The 21686-nt window shown below is 41.4% G+C and overlaps 1 protein-coding gene across 8 annotated transcripts in view; it reads left to right on the top strand.

Moving 5' to 3' along the window:
* INO80D (INO80 complex subunit D) overlaps positions 1-21686 on the top strand; it is a 101290-nt gene that overhangs the window by 16829 nt on the left and 62775 nt on the right. For 4 of the 8 annotated variants that reach the window (XM_516046.7, XM_009444087.4, XM_009444088.5 and 1 more), the window contains exons 2-4: positions 14580-14673; positions 14779-15025; positions 20864-21609. In XM_516046.7, the coding sequence (XP_516046.3) occupies positions 14808-15025; positions 20864-21609 (964 nt within the window). In that variant the 5' untranslated portion in view covers positions 14580-14673; positions 14779-14807. Of the gene's footprint in view, positions 1-14139; positions 14256-14579; positions 14674-14778; positions 15026-20863; positions 21610-21686 lie in introns of all 8 variants that reach the window. The other 4 variants (XM_054680136.2, XM_063790661.1, XM_009444091.4 and 1 more) reach the window with 2 other exon arrangements.

Genomic DNA, 21686 nt, shown 5'->3' with positions numbered 1-21686 from the left:
AAGTATGCCAAAGAATGCCCCTGGCCTACTCTTCCAGCCCATGTAGGCATTTCATCTTGCACCCCTGTAAAGTAAGATTAAACGAACCTTGGAGTATATTGGCATGGAAGCAAGGGGGTCAAGAGAAAAGAACCCACTGACTGGTCAGAAAGGAGAGATTTTCAAGAAAGAGAAAGTGGTCAGCAGTGTCAGATGCTGCAGAGAGGTCCAGTTAGCTGAAGGCGGAAAAGTGCATGTGGAATTCAGTAACAAAGAGGCCATTAGTTTCAGATTTTTAAAACAAAAGAACTTTGAGGAGTAGAGCTACAACTTAGTTTTTCTTCTTTCCTCTTGTCCTGTAATGCAGGGTTTCTGTAACAACAGAGAATGACTGTGACATGGATCGGAACTTAGAAAGCATTTGTTGTGAAGGATTATTAACTGGAACTAATAAATACTGTACCCAGATCAGTCAAACAGTGCTCATTCTGCTAGTGTTTTCCATCACAAGAACATTAGTATTTAAGTGCTCTATAGAATGTAGGAAATATTTTGGATATTAGATTTTTAATGATTATAGGAAACTATTCAGAAAACCACTAACAGCTGGAGAATGTATTTTAGTCCTACAGATTCTAGATCAAAATGATAATACAAATAAACCACTACTTACTGCTTCTAATGGTAGTTTGTTTTTTTTTTTGAGACAGAGTCTCGCTGTGTCGCCCAGGCTGGAGTGCAGTGGCGCGATCTCGGCTCACTGCAAGCTCCGCCTTTTGGGTTCACACCATTTTCCTGCCTCAGCCTCCCGAGTAGCTGGGACTACAGGCGCCCACCCCCATGCCCAGCTAATTTTTTTTTTGTATTTTTAGTAGAGACGGGGTTTCACTGTGTTAGCCAGGATGGTCTCGATCTCCTGACCTCGTGATCCACCCGCCTTGGCCTCCCAAAGTGCTGGGATTACAGGCGTGAGCCACCGCGCCTGGCTTCTAATGGTAGTTAATATTAAGTGATTACTATATGCTGGGGTTACAGTTCATGAAATACCTAATTTAATTATCCTAAGCAACTCAATGAGATACATACAATTACAATCTTCCCTTTACAGATGAGAAGACTGAAGCCTAAATAACTTGCCCAAGGTCTTATACTTAGTAATTAGCAAAACCAGATTTGAGCCCCCTCTCTGATACCTACCAGAGCTAGTGAGTGATCTCTTCTGCTGCATAAACTATCCTTACCTTTCTAATATAGCAGGGAAGGAACTAGTGTAAAGGTCATTGAAATTCCTAATGCAAACTTACTTGTACAATGCTGTCTGAGTACAGTATGTGGCACATACTAGACATTCAATAAGCATTATTTTAAAATATTCTGGTTCGAACTTGATTATAATGAATGTTGTTTATATTTTCGAGTGATAAGCAGTTTTCTCACTGCTTCTTTCTCTTCCAGTCACATCAGTTGATAGATTTTCATCATTCCTCAGTCTGATTTTACTATTTTTTACATAGGTAATATAGATGTTTGGTTCTTAAAATCAATATAGTCATCTGTTTAGTGTCTTATTACATTCTTATGCTTCATCAAGTTGAATTAAAACTCATTTAAAAAGGACATAACATGGAAAAACGTTTTTAAGACTTTATGATACTCTAAATATGATTTTAACAGTATCCACTCTTTCTGGGATAAGTAAATATTCTTTTCATTTGCATTAAGTATATTGGAAAACAAACATTCTGATAATTTAGTAGGCTCATGTTAGTTTTATTTATTTTATTTTTTGTCAAGGGTTTCGTTACATTGCCCAGCCTGGTGTTGAACTCCTGGGCTCAAGTAATCCTTCTGCCGTGGCCTCCCAACATTCTGGTATTACGGTGTGAGCCACTGTGCCCAGCCTCACACTAGGTTTTTTTTTTTTTTGAGATGGAGTCTCACTCTATTGCCCAGGCTGGAGTGCAGTGGTGCTATCTTGGCTTACTGCAACCTCCACCTCCCGGGTACAAGCAGTTTTCCTGTCTCAGCCTCCAGAGTACCTGGGATTACAGGTGTGCACCACCAAGCCCAGCTAATATTTGTATTTTGTAGAGACTGGGTTTCACCATATTGGCCGGGCTGGTCTCGAACTCCTGACCTCAAGTGATCCGCCTGCCTCAGCCTCCCAAAGTGCTGAGATTACAGGCATGAGCCACTGCACCTGGCATCTCACGCTAGTTTTAAAAAAATTATAAGGTATGAACTGGGCACGGTGGCTCATTCCTGTAATCCCAGCACTTTGGGAGGCCGAGGTGGGCGGATCACTTGACGTCAGGAGTTTGAGACCAGCCTGGCCAACATGGTGAAACCCTCGTGTCTACTAAAAATACAAAAATTAGCAGGGCATGGTGGTGCTTGTCTGTAAATCCAGCCACTTGGGAAGCTGAGGCAGGAGAATCACTTGAAAATGGGCAGCAGAGGTTGCAGTGAGCCAACATCGTGCCACTGCACTCCAGCCTGGGCAACAGAGTGAGATTCTGTCTTTAAAAAAAAAAAAAATTATAAGGTATGTTGTAGATTTAGGCTCTTTAAAAGTGGTAGGATATAAAATTACAGATGGCAATTAGAGAAAAATGGTGTGGCAGTGAAATGAACATGTTTCTGAAACAGGAGAATCAAAAGAACAGCAGTGACATAGAGATTCCACATGGAGGTGATCAAGTGGTAGTCCCAAAGAGAATAATGTTCATATTTTTGTCAAATTGTTTTGTGGTTATCATTGGAAGACTGAAAGCGCTGCTGGCTGCTTTTGTTAAAAGTGTATCTTCCTTACTTTTCTCCTTGCTAATGTCTTATTCCTCTGTATTTGTAAGAAGTAAGAAACAATGGAAATGAATTGTTCAATTTTCCTATTAAACTTGGTGTATAATATCAAAGAGGATTTTTTTTTTTTTTTTTTTTTTGAGATGGGGTTTCGCTCTTGTCGTCCAGGTTGGAGTGCAATGGAGCGATCTAGGCTCACAGCAACCTCTGCCTCCTGGGTTTAAGTGATTCTCCTGCCTCAGCCTCCTGAGTAGCTGGGATTACAGGCATGTGCCACCACACCTGGCTAATTTTGTATTTTTAGTAGAGACTGGGTTTCTCCATGTTGGTCAGGCTGGTCTTGAACTCCTAACCTCAGTTGATCCTCCCACCTCAGCCTCCCAGAGTGCTGCAATTACAGGCGTGAGCCGCCATGCCCAGCCCCAATGAGGATTTTTTAAAAACCTAAACCTAATCATATTTCCTACTGTTTTTTGTTTTTGTTTTTAGACAGGTTGGAGTGTAACGGTGTGATCTCGGCTCACTGCAACCTCCACCTCCCGGGTTCAAGCAGTTTCTCCTGCCTCAGCCTCCTGAGTAGCTAGGATTACAGGCACCCGCAATCATGCCCGGCTAATTTTTGTGTGTTTGTAGAGACGGGGTTTCAACATGTTGGCCAGGTTGGTCTTGAACTCCTGACCTCAGGTGATCCGCCTATCTTGGCCTCCCAAAGTGCTGGGATTACAGGCGTGACCCTCCGTGCCCGGCTATTTTCTACTCTTGAATTCTAGTATATGGTTATGTTTGCTGTTGAAATATTTTTTCTACAGCAAGTGAGACTTGAGTATTTTCTGTTCTCAGTAATGGTTATTTCCATTTTTTGGTAATAACAGTGTATATTCTGCTGCTGCTCTAAAGTGCTTAATTACCTGCATTCTCTCCTTTAAGGGAGCATAGGTCTGTTTATATGCTAAGCAAGTTGTCTCCACAGCTGAAGATGATATTTGCTAGAACTGTTAATAAATTTAGTTTGGCTAAGGTTTTTTTTTCTTTTTAAAGTGATATTCATCATGTATTAAAAAGTAGAGCTTGGCTGGGCATGGTGGTTCACGCCTGTAATCCCAGCAGTTTGGTAGGCTGAGGCAGGAGGCTCACTGAGACTAGGAGTTGTAGACCAGCTGGGCAACATAGTGAGACAGTCCCCTTTTCTAAAAACAAAAACAAAAACAAAAACAAAAACAAAAAAAGATAGTGCTTAGTTTTAGCCTTTTGTTTGCATGGATTAGGAAATGTGATAGGCTGAGCATGGTGGCTTAGGCCTGTAATCCCAGCACTTTGGGAGGCTGATGCTGGTGGATGGCTTGAGCCTAGAGGTTCGAGACCAGCCTGGGCAACACGGTGAAACCCCATATCTACTAAAAATATGAAAAATTAGCTGGGCGTGGTGGCATGTGCTTGTGGCCCCAGCTCCTTGGGAGGTTGAGGTGGAAGGATCACTTGAGCTGGGGAGGTCAAGGCTTCAGTAAGTTGTAATCATACCACTGCACTCCAGCCTGGCAACAGAGCAAGACCCTGTCTCAGAAAAAAGAGGGAAAGGAAAGAAAGGAAGAAAGAAAATGCGATAGTATTTATATATCAGGGTCTAAAAGACATTTGATTAAGATTATGTGGGCTTTATATATTGTATATTTCCATTCTTATTTATATCTTGCACTCAGTGCCAAAGAGTGAAAGTGATGTGAACTTCACCTTTAGTAAAATCAGGGTAAAAAACGCCAGCTGTGGAAGGCTAGAGGTAAAGAGTGAAAAATATGTAGGATTTTTTCTGAGAACTGCCTCAGTGCGTTTGTCATAACTTCTTCTTTATTTAAAAAGGAGAAGTTTATTAATGTAGAGAAGACCAGATATTGATCTGTTTCCAGTTTACAGAACAGTGATTTTGATACTACAATAATACTCAATTAGAATAAATTCAGGCTGGTTGTGGTGGCTCACGCCTGTAATCCCAGCACTTTGGGAGGTGAAGCAGGAGGATCACTTGAGGCTAGGAGTTCAAGACCAGCCTGGGCAATGTAGTGAGACTCCATCTCTACAATAAATTAAAAAATTAGTTGGGCACAGTGATTAATGCCTGTAGTCCCAGCTACTTGGGAGGCTAAGGTAAAAGGATCAATTGAGCCCAGGAGCTTGAGGCTGCAGTTAGCTATGATTGTGCCACTGTACACTCTAGCCTTGACAAGAGAGCAAGACTGTCTCTTAAAAAAAAAAAAGAGAAGAAAGTTAGATTTTTATAAAATTATTACAAAAGTAATGCATTTGTTGTAAAAAAATTCTATAGTAAGTATGCTTTATGGTTTTGATATTATTGTGGAATAGTTTATTCAAAATTTAAAAAGATATTTGTGGTTAATGATAGCAAGTACTGAGATCTCTATTCTTCCTTCTCCAAACCAACTTTAAAAATAGGGAGAATTAGAAACAGAAACTAAACTGCAACTTTGACAATTACTGTAACCTTGTAATCAAAATATATGAATTACGGCAGGCGCGGTGGCTCATGCCTGTAATCCTAGCACTTTGGGAGGCTGAAGTGGATGGATCACCTGAGGACAGGAATTCGAGACCAGCCTCGCCAACATGGTGAAACCCCGTCTCTACTAAAAATACAAAAAAATTGGCTGGGCGTGGTGGCGGGCGCCTATAATCCCAGCTACTCAGGAGGCTGAGGCAGGAAAATGGCTTGATCCAAGGGGCGGAGGTTGCACTGAGCTGAGATTGTACCACTTCACTCCAGCCTGGGTGACAGAGCGAGACTCTGTCTCAAAAAAAAAACCAAACAAAACCCTCCCAAAAAACCCAAAATATATAAATTAGTGCTATTAAGTGCAGTGAAAATTGAACCAGGGCAAGAGAGGATGCCAAGAGAGGATGATTTCCTCTGTAGAACCAGGCAAAGCAAAGGAAGAAGCTTTCTCTCAAGAAAGCGACACACCCCGAGGACAAAACCAGTAATCCCCATGCATGGATGGCAAAGTTGGATATATGTATATTGGGCTCCCTGAGTGGCAGGAGAGGTGGGGCTGAGTTACAAACTGTGCAGTCCTACCAGTTTTGTAGGAAGTTCAGAGTGGAGGAGAAACTGGCAGCAAGCAGCCTTTCAGCTCCTGATCTTGGTCATGTGAAGAGAAGTAAAGCCTAAATTATCACCCCACCCCCAAATCTATGCCATGTGGGCTCCTGTGAGTTAGGGAACATAGTCCAGCATGGAGTCAAGCCTCAAGGGAGAGTGAAAAAATAGTTCCTATGGTGGAAGGTGGGGGTGAGACATACCTCCTCTGAAACTAGAGTTTAAAGATGAGATATAAAAGCTCGAGAAATAAAAGAAGACAACAGAAGTATTGTAAGAGTGAGCTGATGGAATCAGGGTACAAAATAAGAGAAAAGTAACATTGCAGAAACATTCAAAGTGCAAATATCAACTATAGCTGGGGGTAATGGAAGCAAGCTTGAGAAATTTGAGCAACCCAAAATGGAACAAATAAAAATGAAGAAAGACTAGAGAGAGAGTGACAGATAGGGAATACAGTCAATCTAGTATGCCAATAATTGATACCCCTGAAGCTGTCGGAGAATAAATCAAGCAGAAAGAAATGTCAATACATTAAGGAAGAGTTTCCCACAATAAAAGATTTGAAGGCAGGTGTGGTGACATGCACCTGTAGTCCCAGCTATGGTGGAGGATCGCTTGAGCCCAGGAGTTCAATCCAGCTTGGGCATTATAGTGCAACCTCATCTCTTAAAAAAAAAGAAAAAAAAAAAAAAGCCGGGCGTGGTGGCTCATGCCTGTAATCCCAGCACTTTGGGAGGCTGAGGCAGGCGGATCACCTGAGGTCACAAGTTCCAGACCAGCCTGACCAATATGATGAAACCCCATCTCTACTAAAAATACTAAAATTACCTGAGCATGGTGGCATGCACCTGTAATCCCAGCTACTCAGGAGGCTGAGACAGGAGAATTCGCTTGAACCCAGGAGGTGGAGGTTGCAGTGAGCCGAGATCGTGCCATTGCACTCCAGCCTGGGCAACAAGAGTGAAAAAGAAAAGAAAAGGATTTAAAATTTTAGAACAGTTTCTAGTCTTTAAATAGACTTTTATCGTTAGGTCAACATGCAAAAAAAAAAAAAAAAAAAAATCAAGTCCCCTATAAAATCAAGAGACTGGCTTCAGGCTTTTTCAACATGAAACAATATATACAAAGTCAGTAGATAAAAAAAAGCACAACCCAAGAATTTTATGTCCAGACAAGCTGTTGTTTAAGTATAACACCAATTGACATGTTTTCTTTTCTTTCTTTTTTCTTTTTTTTTGAGATGGAGTCTTGCTCTGTTGCCTGGAGTGCAGTGGCGTGATCTTGCCTAACTGCAACCTCCGCCTCCCGGGTTCAAGCGATTCTCCTGCCTCAGCCTCCTGAGTAGCTGGGACTATAGGCACATGCCACCACGCCCGGCTAATTTTTTGTATTTTAAGTAGAGACAGGGTTTCACCGTGTTAGTCAGGATGGTCTCTATCTCCTGACCTCATGATCCGCCCACCTCGGCCTCCCAAAGTGCTGGGATTACAGGCATGAGCCACCGCGCCTGGCTCTTTTCTTTTTTTGAGACAGAGTCTCATTCTGTTGCCCAGGCTGGAGTGCGGTGTGGTGCAGTTTTGGCACACTGTAGCCTCGACCTCTCAGGCTCAAGCAATCCCTTCACCTCAGCCTCTCAAGTAACCAGGACTACAGGCACATGCCACCACACCCGGCTAATTTTTGTGTTGTTTTGTTTTTAGTAGAAATGGTGTTTCAACATGTTGGCCAGGCTGGTCTCGAACTCCTGACCTCAAGTGATCCGCCCACCTCACCTCGGCCTCCCAAAGTGCTGGGATTACAGGTGTGAGCCACTGCACCTGGCCTAATTTTTGTATTCTTTGTAGAGATAGGGTTTCGCTCTGTTGCCCAGGCTGGCTTCGAACTTCTGAGCTCAAAGCAGCCTACACGCCTCAGCCTCCCAAAGTGCTGGGATTACAGGCGTGCACCACCATACCTGGCCAGCGTATGTTTTCAAATAGAAAAATCGTGGCTTATAGTTTCCACAAATCAGCTCTTTTGGGGGAAAGAAAGGAGAGGAAACTGTGTTGTAAACTATTGAATCAAGAAGTGAATGGAAGACTAAGTTAAAGCATCATTTTGCATTGAATAAATTTAAATGTAGAACTAAGAACAACAACAGGAAAAAGCCTTGAGAGTTAGGGATGGGTAGGTAGTTGCAAGTCTGGAAATTTTTCTCGTTTATAACATGGGATCAATTGCAATAATGCTGATAAGTATACTAATTTTCTTAGTGTGGAGTAAAGAAATGTTATCTAAAGGAGATAGACTACAGTTCTTCTAAGAAAACAGACTACAGTTGACCCTTGAACAACTTGAAAGTATAGGTACCAACCCCACATGTTGAGAATCTGCATTAGAACTTTTTTTTGAGAATCTGCATTAGAACTCCTGACCTCAGGTGATCCACTCGCCTTGGCCTCCCAGAGTGCTAGGATTACAGGCATGAGCCACCACACTTGGCCATATTAGAACTTTTGACTACCCAAGAAAGTTAACTAGCCTACTGTTAACTAGAAGCCTTGCTGAAAACGTAAACAGATTAACACATATTTTGTATATGTATTATATATTATATTTTTACAATACAGTAAGCTATAGAAAAGCAAATGTTATTAAGAAAACCATAAGGAAAATATATTTAATATTAAGTGGAAGCAGATCATCATAAAAGTCTTCACATTGAGTAGATGGAGGAAAAAGAGAAGGGGTTGGTCTTACTGTCAGGGTAGCAGAGGAGGAAAAAAAATCCATGTATAAGTAGAGCTACACAGTTCAAACCTTTGTACTGAATATAGTGAAATGTATAATGAAAAGATTAAATTAAAGGCTAAAGGCAATACAAAATATAATAGGATTAAGATGAAATATGTCATAAATACAAAATTATAAATTGGATAAACTCATTTATTAAAAGAAAATGACTTGGACCAGGCAGGTTGACTCAGGCCTGTAATCCCAGCACTTTGGGAGGCCCAGGCAGGGAGATCACTTGAGACCAGAAGTTCAAGACCAGCCTAGGCAACATGGTGAAACCTCGTCTCTACAAAAAATACAGAAAATTAGCCCTGTGTAGTGGTATGTGCCTTTAGTCGCAGCTACTCAGGAGACTGAGGTGGGAGGATTGCTTGAGCCCTGGAGGTTGAGGGTGCAGTGAGTGGTGATTGTGCCACTACACTCCAACCTAGGTGAGAGAGTGAGACACTGTCTCAAAAAAAAGAAAAGAAAAAAAAATTGCTCAAAAGTAAAATGATTCAGATTGGAGCAAAAAGTCAAACCCAACAAGAGTTGCATCTAAAAGGGATCAACAAATAACATGTTAGTAAATAGTTTTATTTTTGTGGCCATATAGTATCTGTTGCAGCTATTAAATTTTACCATTATAGCACAAAAGTAGGCATGGACAGTATGTAAATGAATGAGCATGGCTGTGTTCCAATAAAACTTGATTTACTAAAACAGACAGTGGGCCACATTTATCCTGTAAGAAATAGTTTAGTTTGCTGACCTGAGATCTAAAACATAGTGTGGCCAGGCACAGTGGCTCATGCCTGTAATCCCAGCACTTTGGAAGGCCAGAGCGGGAGGATCTCTTGAATGCAGGAGTTTGAGACCAGCCTGGGCAGCACAGCAAGACCCAGTCTCTACAAAAAATTTAAAAAATTAGCCAGATATGGTGGCACATACTTGTAGTCCTAGCTACTTGGGAGGCTGAGGCAGGAAGATCTCTTGAGCCCAGAAGTTTGAGGTTGCAGTGAGCTATGATCATGCCACTGCAATCCAGCCTGGCAACAAAGTGAGACCCTGTCCTCAAAATAAAAAATAAATAAAAATAAAACACAACACAGTGCCTCAAAAGTTGGGAACAGAAGTACGGGCAAAGACTCAGTTGATAAATTCAAACCAAAAAAGCAATAGTTCAAATATTTGTGTAAGACAAGGTTGAATTCATCACAAAATGCTCAGTTGAGTTGCATTTTTTTTTTGAAACAGGGTTTCCCTCTGTTGCCCAGGCTGGAGTGCAGTGGCACGATCTCGGCACACTGCAACTTCACATCCTTCCATCCCTGCCCTCAGATTTCTTTCTATGATTTGTAAAATGCTCTCATACCTACAGACATGTAGATTGCTCTTTTTTCTTGAAGTTCGTATAGGTTTCTTTGAACTAATTTGTGAAAGATATGTGTGTGTTTGGCTTGTGGGTGAGTAGAGCAAAGATGGTGAAAAATGAAAAATGGCATGGATTTGCTTTGAAATATTTCCTGTCCCAAACATCCAGGGCAGCTAAATTTAAATGTTTATGTTTTATAATTTTCAAATTAAAAAATTTTAATGGACACAAAATAATTGTACATATTTGTGGGGTATATAGTGATGTTTTGATTCATATAATGTATAGTAATCAGCAGGGTAATTAGAACATCCATCATCTCAAGCATCATTTTTTTGTGTATTGGAAACATTCAATATCCTCCTTCTAGCTTTTCAAAACTGTATAATAATTATTGTTAACTATAGCCATCCTACAGTGCTATAGAACACTAGGGCTTATTCCTCCCATCTTGCCATAATTTTGTATCCTTTAACAAATCTCTCCATATTCTCTTCTTTCCCCTACCTTTCCCAGTCTTTGTCTTGTAGCCTCTAGCCTCTGTTCTACTTTTTACTTCTTCTTTTTTTTTTTTTTTTTTTTGGAGACGGTTGCACTCTGTTGCCCGGGCTGGAGTGCAGTGGTGCGATCTCGGCTCACTGCAACCTCCGCCTCCTGGGTTGAAGCGATTCTCCTGCCTTAGCCTCCCAAATAGCTGGGATTACAGGCCCCCACCACCATGCCCGGCTACTTTTTGTATTTTTAGTAGAGACAGGATTTCACCATGTTGGCCAGGCTGGTCTCGAATTCCTAAGCTCAAATGTTCTACCTGCCTTGGATTCCCAAAGTGCTGGGATTATAGGCATGAACCACTGCGCCCAGCCTACTTTTAGCTTCTATGAGATCAACTTTTTTAAGTGACTACATGAGTGAAAACATGTGTGTTTAATTTTCCATACCTTATTTATTTCACTTAAGATAATGTCTTCTAGTTCTATCCATATTGCTGTGAATAAGAGAATTTCTTTTTTTTTTTTTTTTTGTGATGGAGTCTTGCTCTGTCACCCAGGCTGGAGTGCAGTAGTGCGATCTCGGCTCACTGCAACCACTGCCTCCTGGCTTCAAGTGATTCTCCTGCCTCAGCCTCCCGAGTAGCTGGGATTACAGGTGTGTGCCACCACACTGAACTAATTTTTGTACTTTTTGTAGAGAAGGGTTTTGCCATGTTGGCCGTGTTGGTCTTGAACTCCTGACCTCAGGTAATCTGCCCACCTTGGCCTCCCAAAGTGCTAGGATTACAGGTGTGAGCCACTGCGCCTGGTGCCCAAGAATTTCATTCTTTTTAATGGCTGTATAGTATTCCATTGTGTATATATACCACATTTTCTTTATCCATTCATCTGTTGTGGGACACCTAGTTTGATTCCATATCTTGGGTATCATCAATAGTGCTTTGATAAACATGGGAGTGCAGATATCTCTTTGATGTATTATTTCCTTTTCTTTGGAAAAATGCCTAGTAGTGGGTAGTTCTATTTGTAGCTCTTTGAGGAACCTTCATACTGTTATTTTATTTATTTTATTTTTTTTTTGAGACATCGTCTCGCTCCATCACAGGCTGGAGTGCAGTGGTGTGATCTCAGCTCACTGCAGCCTTGACCTCCTGGGTTCAGGCGATCCTCCTGCCTCAGCCCTGAGTAGCTGAGACTACAGGTGCATGCCAACAAGCCCAGCTAATTTTTGTATTTTTAGGAGAAACAGGATTTTGCCATGTTGACCAGGCTGGTCCTGAACTCCTGACCTCAAGTGATCCACCTGCCCTGGCCTCCCAAAGTGCTGGGATTACAGGTGTGAGCCACTGCGCCCGGCCCATACTGTTCTTTATAGTGGCTATACTGGTTCACATTCCCAAACAGCGTACAAGAGTTCCCTTTTTGCTGCTTCCTCACCAGCATTTGTTATTTTTTGTCTGTTTGATAATAGCCATCCTAAGTGGGGTAAGAGGATACCTTACCCCAATTTTGATTTGTATTTCCCTGATGATTAGTGATGTTCAGCATTTTTTCCAAATATTTGTTAGCCATTTGTATGCCTTCTTTTGAGAAATGTCTGTTCAAATCATTTGCCCATTTAAAAATTGAATTGTTTGTATTTTTTTCTTTTGAGATGTTTGTTTCTTATATATATACTGGATGTTAATCCCTTGTTGGTTCAATAGTTTGCAAATATTTTCTCCCATTCCGTAGGTTGTCTTTTTGTGCTGTTGGTTGTTCCTTTGCTGTGCAGAAGCTTTTTAGTTTAATATAATCCCATTTGTTTATTTTTACCTTATTGTCTGTACTTTTCAGATCTTTTTTTCTTTCTTTCTTTTCTTTTTTTGAGACAGAGTCTCACTCTGTTGCTCAGACTGGAGTGCAGTGGCGTGATCTCGGCTCACTGCAACCTCTGCTCCCAGGTTCAAGTGATTCTCCTGCCTCAGCCTCCCCAGTAGCTGGGATTACAGGCATGCATGACCATGCCTAGCTGATTTTTGTATTTTTTAGTAGAGACAGGGTTTCACCTTGTTAGTCAGGCTGGTCTCGAGCTCCTGACCTCACGATCCGCCCGCCTCGGCCTCCCAAAGTGCTGGGATTACAGGCATGAGCCACCGTGCCCACCCTGTACTTTTCAGATCTTAACTGATAAACCCTTTCCCCACATCAGTGTCCCCTGTGTTTTCTTCTAATAGTTTTATAGTTTCAAGTCTTACAATTAGGTCTTTGATCCATTTTAAGTTGATTTTCGTATGGGGTGAAAGGTGGGGGTCTAGTTTCATTCTTCTGCATGTGGATATCCAGTTTCTTAGCACCTAAATTTAAATTTCTAGTCCAACTTTTTTTCCTTACATTCTCATAAGGTGAAAAGAGAAAGCTCTTATTTTTTACATTAATGTGTGATTAATTTACTTAGTAATGAATGTGACTTTTTTTCCCTCCAGAAGAGAAAATATGATTTTTATTAACTAAGTTAATATTTTGAGTTTTTTTTTTTTCCTACTACAGTAAGTGAAGTATGTCTTGAGAAGACTACAAATTCTCTACTTTCATTACTGGCAGGTGGAATGTAGTCTTGTATTACAAGAATGAACACTTGTGAATAGTAATTTGTTTCTCTAGTGTTTACCATATACTAGGGATGATACTTAGTATGTTGGATGCTTTGTATCATTTGATCCTTCCAGTATCCTGATAACATAGCTACTATTATTATCCCTGTTTTACAGATGAGAAAACTGACATTCAAATAGGTTAAATGATTTGTTCAAGGTAACACAGCAAGTGGCAGATTTTGGACTTGAACAACCGTGTCTTCTGACACCTCCAGCATTTATGTATCTTGTCATTTACTGGTAAAACAGAGAGTATTTCTGGACTTTTTCAGTAGCTGATATCTGAGCTGTTCCATCAGCCATCTTGATGGCTGGAAGTATGGAAGAGGATGGGTGAGACTCCATCAGCTCACTAAGATCCTGACTTGGCAAAATAGATTCAGTTTCATGATGGACTAGATGGTGTTGTAATATATAAATCCTACCACTGGGCCTTTTGCGTGTAGATTGGTAGTGAGTATTGTGTAATTCCCTCCTTCCATTTTCTCACTGACTCTGAAAAGACTCATAAGCCACGATTATTTTACTATTTAGTGTGACTGGAAGCACCATGTGGTGCAGAACTTTGAAATGAATGATGTAAGTGTGGTCAGGTGACTAGTCTTTGGGCCTGAGAAGTTTATTGTGATTGGATGGGATAGGTGTGGGGAAATATTATAAGGGAAAGAACACTTTTTAATGGCAGAAATTTAAATACAAAATTTATAAATTGCCAAATATTTTACCATCATATCAAAAAAAGTAGAATTTCTGAGAGAAGTTTTAGGTCTACCATTTATTCTGCTGGCATTGTAAAGGGATGTGGGTTCTGAAAATGAGTATAGCATGCAAACATCAGTAATGAAAAAGAGACCTGCTACCTGTGACATTCATTTGGTGGAAGAGTTTTGCTGCTTTGAGGTATTTATAGAACTTAACCAGAGCAAATGTTATTTAGTTCAATTTGGGGGGATAAGGTAACTTACTTTTTTTTTTGTTTTGTTTTTGAGACAGATCCTCACTCTCACCCAGGCTGGAGTCCAGGGGTGTGATCTCGGCTCACTGCAACCTCTGTCTTCCGGGTTCAAGTGATTCTCCTGCCTCAGCCTCCCAAGTGGCTGGGATTACAGGTGCCTGCCACCATGCCTGGCTCATTTTTGTATTTTTAATAGAGACGGGGTTTCGCCATTTTGGCCAGGCTGGTCTCAAACTCCTGACCTCAGGTAATCCACCCGCCTCTAAGGTGCTGGGATTACAGGCGTGAGCCACGGCGCCCGGCCAACTTAATGTTTTATAATGTCTCTTATTTTCTTATTTAACCTCGTTATTGGGATGTTGATTTACAGTGAAGAATCCATTGCATTAGTAAGGGTGATGTCATAGTATTTTGCTTCCTGGGTGAGCTAGCTTTGCTTATTTCTGTTTGTTAACTAGGCCTTTTGATATTTTTATAGACAATCTGCTTCATCTTGATTCTGCGGCATTCCAAACTGTGGTATCCTTGGGGGTTCTCTTAACATTGCTATGGTGCAGAAGATTTAAAATCAGGTATGGCTGTGGGGCCAGAAGTCCCTCAGTGAAATTCTCAACTTAAATCTGCCTTATACTCTCTGATTTATCATTTGGGTTTCTTTTTTTGTGGTGGCCTTTTAGCTGATGTTCACAAGGAATAGAGTCACGTGATGTATGAAGGGAAACATATACACTTCTCTGAGGTTGACAATAAGCCCTTGTGCTCATATAGCCCCAAACTGTGCAAGCAGAGGCGACTCAACGGCTACGCCTTCTGTATCAGACACGTTCTGGAGGACAAGACTGCCCCCTTCAAGCAATGTGAATATGTGGCCAAGTATAACAGCCAACGCTGCACCAACCCCATCCCCAAATCAGAGGATCGTAGGTAAGGGCTAATCATGAGAATCATACCTTGATTTCATTAACAGCCTTGGAATTTTTTCTTTTCTTGTTTTTTCTTCTCTTTTCTTCTGTCCTTCATTTCTCCCTCCCTCCCTTCCTCCACCTATATAAATGTTGAATTCTGGGGGTAATCTATGGAATACTTTTAAAGATGAAATATGGCAATTTTTTAAAATAGAGTAATAAATTTGGGGAATTACTTAAAGTATGTTTGAGTGTCTTCTATTTAATTGATTTCATGGACTTCTAGAATTTTTAAAAGATTTTTTTTCCCTCAAAGTTGCTGCTTGAAGTCTTGAAACGGATTTGTTTGGTTTATGGCCTTATAAAGTAATTCCTGACTTCTCTACCTAGTTTTCTCATTTGCCTAAATGAGAGAAATTTAAATAACTAATTAGGTGTTATAATTAATGATAGCAATTTTGGAGTTTAAAATCTATGCCTAGAAGTTAGTAAAGGATATATACTTACTAAAGAAAATTTTAAAAAACTACTTGAATCAGTTAGATTTATTTCCTATCAGACTTCTCACCAGTGTTTGGCGTGTTTTATAACCTTACCTTTTTTGGTTAAAAAGTGTTCCAAATAGAGTATGTTTGCCATAATTTGGAAACACTATTTTCACATTAAGGGTCGGTTTTGCCACTAGAATGATGAGTTTATGCTTCGCTAAATTTAGAAAAGAGTGGAATTGTTTTTAAAGGAGTCTTATACTGGTTATTCATCTTTCATATTGTTAGGAAAATTCACACTATCTTTCATATATAATCTCTTCTCTGTGCTTCTTTTTCTTCAATTCTCCAGAAACTATATAGATCACTGTGGGGCTTCATGGAGAGATACATGCTTGTTTTCCAAAAGTTTCAAGATACTTGTTATCTCTAGGTAGAAAATTTGAACCTTTCACTTCTATCTTAAAACACACACACAACCTTCATCCATGTTTCTATACATTAGCAAATGTCACTTGCATAAATTGGTTGGAAAGGAATCAGATATTTTATGTCATGAATACTTTTTACACTTGCAGTATGAAATAAATAATTTGTGTTGGTGCAGATCTCACCAAAATGAGTACAAATAGTTTAATGGGGATTTAGGAATACTCTCTTAGAATTTCTAATGAGCATTGCGGCTTCAAATTACAATACCTGAAAGTTAGAAACAGCTGCTTAGTGAGGCAAGGAATAAAATTTTAATCTCAGGTGAGAAAGGGATGTATGTATTAGGCTAAATATATCTGTCTAGTTAGTTTTTAGCAGACTGAAAATGATAATTTCTTACCCCTGCCTTTTTTTAACTTGAAGAATGGATGAGCTTGGATTAATTTTTTTTTACATCAAGCCCCATCGTAAACACATTTCTAAAATTTTGTCTTAAAATTAGCTTATCATGGTTACAGTTGTCAGTGTTGGATTTTTTTTCAGTTGAGCCAAAGCAAGAATTATCTTAATAGCAGCAAGGACTGGGTGTGATGGCTCACGCCTGTAATCCCAGCACTTTTGGAGGCTAAGGCGGTGGATCGCTTGAGCCTAGGAGTTCAAGACCAGCCTGAGCAACATGACAAAACCCCATCTCTACAAAAAATACAAAAATTAGCCAGGTGTAGTGGTACACGCCTAGAGTCCCAGCTACTTGGGACTGAGGTGGGAGGATTGATTTAGCCCAGGAGGCCGAGGCTGCAGTGAACAGTAATTGTGCCACTATACTCCAGCTTGGGCAACTGAACAAGACCCCATATCTAAAAAAAAAGGCAAGAATTCAAGTGAGAGTCCTTATGAATCTCTTCAAAATATTCTCTGAAGCATCTGTATACACCTTTGTCTTTGAAATAGTTTGCTCTTTTGAGAACAAGATAAGGGAAAGGACTTTCATGTTTCTATCTCGAGAAGCTGTGCTTAATAAGTACTAAGTTGCCGGGCACGGTGGCTCACGCCTGTAATCCCAGCACTTTGGGAGGCCGAGGTGGGTGGATCACCTGAGGTTGGGAGTTTGAGACCACCCTGACCAACATGGAGAAACCCCGTCTCTACTAAAAATACAAAATTAGCCGGGTGTGGTGGCACATGCCTGTAATCCCAGCTGCTCGGGATACTGAGGCAGGAGAATTGCTTGAACCCAGGAGGCGGAGGTTGCAGTGAGCGGAGATCGCGCCATTGCACTCCAGCCTGGGCAACAAGAGCGAAACTCCGTCTCAAAAAAAAAAAAAAAGTACTAAGTTGTTTTTTGTTTTTTTTTTTTGACGGAGTCTCACTCAACTGTTGCCTAGGCTGAAGTACAGTGGCATGATCTTGGCTCACTGCAACCTCTGCCTCCTGATTCAAGCAATTCTCCTGCACCAGCCTCCCCAATAGCTGGGATTACAGGTGCACACTACCACGCTCGGCTAATTTTTGTATTTTTAGTAGAGATGGGGTTTCACCATGTTGGCCAGGCTGGTCTCGAACTCCTGACCTGAAGTGATCCTCCTACCTCTGCCTCCCAAAGTGCTGGGATTACAGGCATGCTCCACTGTGCCCGGCCATAAGTACTAAGTTATAAATTTGTCTTTCTTTTCTTTGAGATGGGGTCTCATTCTGCTGCCCAGGCTGGAGTGCAGTGGCATGATCGTAGCTCACTACAGCCTCGAACTTTGGGCCTCAAATGATCCTCTTGCCTCAGTCTCCCGAGTAACTAGGACTACAGGCACAAGCCACATGGCCGGCCGAGTTTTGAAAACTTTTTGTGGAGATGGATCCTTACTAGGTTGCCCAGGCTTGTTTCGAACTCCAGGCTTCAAGCAATCCCCCTGCCTTGGGCTCCCAAAGTGTTGGGATTATAGACATGAGCCACCACACCAGGCCAAATTTATTCTTTATTAAAATTTTTTCTTGTTCTTGGGAAACTTTTTGGTTAGTGCAGTTATCCCAGATGCCTCTTTCTTTGCTGGCCATTGCTTTGTGAATCTGTTCTGTTTAAGATATATATGGGACCTAGCTCAAACCTGCTAGGGAAGCACACAGACACACAGACACACACACACAGTGTAGATTCTCTTTGCTGGCTAGAAACCTTTTCCGCTTTTTCAGTGACTGCACATGACAAAGAAAGCTTTTTCTTAAGGGGCCTACGTTAAAGAGTGCCTCTGATAGATTTATTTCTAAGACGAAGCAACAAAACACACCCACACATATTCTGTGTGTGCTTGAGATTTTCTGATTATTTGGTGAATCTGTATTTTTAGCAATTACTAGAAAAACATTTATATGATGAGGCCCAGTGAATTTGAGGATTGACATTTTTTACCTCAGTGGTCTTTTCCCAAACTATGTTTTTTGGAGCTATCACCTATATGCTACAGTAAAAATAGGTTCTCTGTTCTTTTTTGTTTTTTTTGTTTTTTGAGGCTGAGTCTCACTCTGTTGCCCAGGCTGGAGTGCAGTGGCACAGTCTCGGCTCACTGCAGCCTCTACCTCATGGGTTCAAGGGATTTTGCTGCCTCAGCTTCCCAAGTAGCTGGAATTACAGGCGCACACCACCACACCCGGCTAATTTTTGTATTTTTAGTAGAGACAGGGTTTCACCACGTTGGCCAGGCTGGTCTCAAACTACTGACCTCAGGTGATCCACCCACCTTGGCCTCCCAAAGTGCTGGGATTACAAGCATGAGCCACTTTGCCTGGCTGGTTCTGTTTTCTTTGATTTTTTTTTTTTTTTTTTTAACTGAGACAGGGTCTTGCTATGTTGCTCAGGCCGATGTTGAACTCCTGGCCTCAAGGGATCCTCCTGCCTCAGCCTCCCAAAGTGCTGGGATTACAGACATGAGCCACCACATTTGGCCCTGGGTTTCATTTTCAAATAACTTTGGGAAACACTGCCAGATGGGTACAGTTTCCTTTTGGAACTTCATAATGCATGTTACACAAAGTGCTTTGAGTAGTTGCACATCAGTAACAAAAAACAACAAAATCATTCTTTAATTTTGTTTAAGCCAGCATTTTCCAAATTTATTTAAGCATGGAGTACTGTTTTTTTTTGTTGTTTGTTTTTTGAGACGAGTCTTGCTCTGTCTCTCAGGCTGGAATGCAGTGGTGCAGTCTCAGCTCACTGCAACCTCTGCCCCTGGGTTCAAGCGATTCTTGTACCTCAGCCTCCTGAGTAGCTGGGATTACGGGCATCTACCATCATATCTGGCTGATTTTTGTATTTTTAGTAGAGATGGAGTTTCACCATGTTGGCCAAGCTGGTCTCGAACTCCTGGCCTCAGGTGATCCACCTGTCTTGGCCTCCCAAAGTGCTGGGATTACAGGCGTGAGCCACTGCGCCTGGCCCTTTTATAGGTTTTTTTTTTTTTTTTTTTTTTTTGAGACAGAGTCTGGCACTCTCACCTGGGCCGGAGTGCAGTGGCACCATCTCGGCTCACTGCAAGCTCTGCCTCCTGGGTTCACGCCATTCTCCTGCCTCAGCCTCCCGAGTAGCTGGGACTACAGGCCCCTGCCACCACGCCCGGCTAATTTTTTGTATTTTTAATAGAGACGGGGTTTCACCGGATTAGCCAGGATAGTCTCGATCTCCTGACCTTGTGGTCCGCCGCCTTAGCCTCCCAAAGTGCTGGGATTACAGGCGTGAGCCACCGTGCCCGGCCTTTATAGGTTTTTAAAATAGCATGAAGAGTGTGAAGACAACAATAAATACCTAACTTTTCAATGCCCACACAGACGAAAATTCACAAGCTTCAAGACCATCCAGGAAAACATGACATCAACAAATGAAATACATAAGGCACCAAGGACCAGTTCTGGAAAAACAGAGATATGTGATCTTTCAGACAGAGAATTCAAAATAGCAGTTTTGAATTTAATTTTGCTCTTTTTTTTTTTTTTTTTAAACTTTCCACAGGAAAAGTCCATGTCAGATGGCATCACTGGTGAATTCTATAAAGCATTTTTAAAATTATTAGTTTTTATTATTTTATTTTAAAGTTATTGAGGTACAGGTGGTATTTGGTTACATGAGCAAGTTCTTTAGTGGTGATTTGTGAGATCCTGGTGCAACCATCACCCAAGCAGTATACTTGCTTATTGTTGAAGACTAATGAGAGTCTTCATGAGCTTTGATTTTAGTTGGTCTTAGCTCTGACTCTTTCCAGCTGGAAAGAGTCTCAGGCAAGTTCATCAATTTCTGTAAAGCTTAGTTTCCTCATCTGCATTAAGGGAATTATTTTAGCGCCTACTGCAGGTAGGTACTACAGGAGATAATTCATGTACTTACATCTGGCTATTGAAAAAGGCATTTCACCTATAACCCCACGAACCATCTTTTACTTTCTTATTTCATTCTCTCTCTCTTTCTCTGTCTCTCTCTGTATATGTGTCTAAAGCACAGTAGACACTTGACATTCTTGAGGGTTTTATGTCATAAGAGCTTTGTGAATCTCCGAATACTTTAATGGCATTAGAAAATATATATATTTTTTCTCATAAGAGAATTTTAAGTGATCTTTTAGACTCTTGATGAGTTACTTTGTATGCTATGAATAGAGAATAACAAAGCCATGTGAGAAGCAGTAGCTGAGCAGTTATCCAGGGCCACTCAGTAACTGAATGACTTGCTTCTGTCTGGCCACCCCTGTGCATGTACAGTTCACATATTTGCCTCATCAAAATTACACTGACTTTGAGGACTGCTTGAAAGTAGTAGAGGTTTGCATGTTAAGTTGCTGGCTGCCAAGAGTCACTATAGTGACGCAATTTTTAACATTAGGATTCTCATGTAGTTTTATGTTCTACTTTTAAAAAATATGTATCATGACTGTTTTCCCATGTATGTGTGTATTTTAAAGGTACTGCAACAGCCACTTGCAGGTACTTGGCTTTATCCCGAAAAAAGAGAGGAAGAAAAAGAATGATCCTATAGATGAGGTGAAGGTCAGGCACCAGATGGATACCATGGCCTTTAGCCTGACAGTGCCCACGTTGGCCTTGAAGATGCCCAACGGACTGGATGGAATGTCCCTCTCTCCACCTGGGGCAAGGGTCCCTCTCCACTACCTGGAAACTGAATTGGAAGACCCATTTGCTTTCAATGAGGAAGATGATGACCTAAAGAAAGGGGCAACTGTGAGAAAGAAGTTGCAGAGCAAGTTGGCCCAGAATCGGCAGCGCCAGAGAGAGACAGAGATTTTAAAAGTTCGACAAGAGCACTTTAGTCCCCCTCCTGCACCTTCACAGCAACAGCCTCCGCAGCAGCACTCCCACCTGTCACCTTTATCCACTTCTTTAAAACCTCCAGCGCCACCGCAGGGTTCAGTCTGCAAGTCACCTCAACCTCAGAACACCAGCCTACCAATGCAGGGAGTGGCACCCACCACACACACTATAGCACAAGCACGGCAGTTGTCTCACAAGAGGCCTCTGCCCCTCCTGCCATCCAGTAGGGCTCCCACTGTGGACCCACCCAGGACTGACCGGATCCTCATGAAAGCCACAGCCTTCTCTCCACACTTCTCGTGTATAAGCCGACTGCAGAGACTGGTGAAACTGTGCACCCAGAAACATCAGTTGGACACTGATCTCTTTCCCCATTTAGGTGAGTTATCTATTTTATCATATCATAGACACATAATATGACAAAATGTGTTCGGTTGTGTGGAGCTTCCCTTTCAT

The sequence above is a fragment of the Pan troglodytes genome, chromosome 13 (genome assembly GCF_028858775.2).
Source record: "Pan troglodytes isolate AG18354 chromosome 13, NHGRI_mPanTro3-v2.0_pri, whole genome shotgun sequence".
Lineage (NCBI taxonomy): Eukaryota > Metazoa > Chordata > Mammalia > Primates > Hominidae > Pan > Pan troglodytes.
This window is presented reverse-complemented; position numbering and strand designations above follow the sequence as displayed.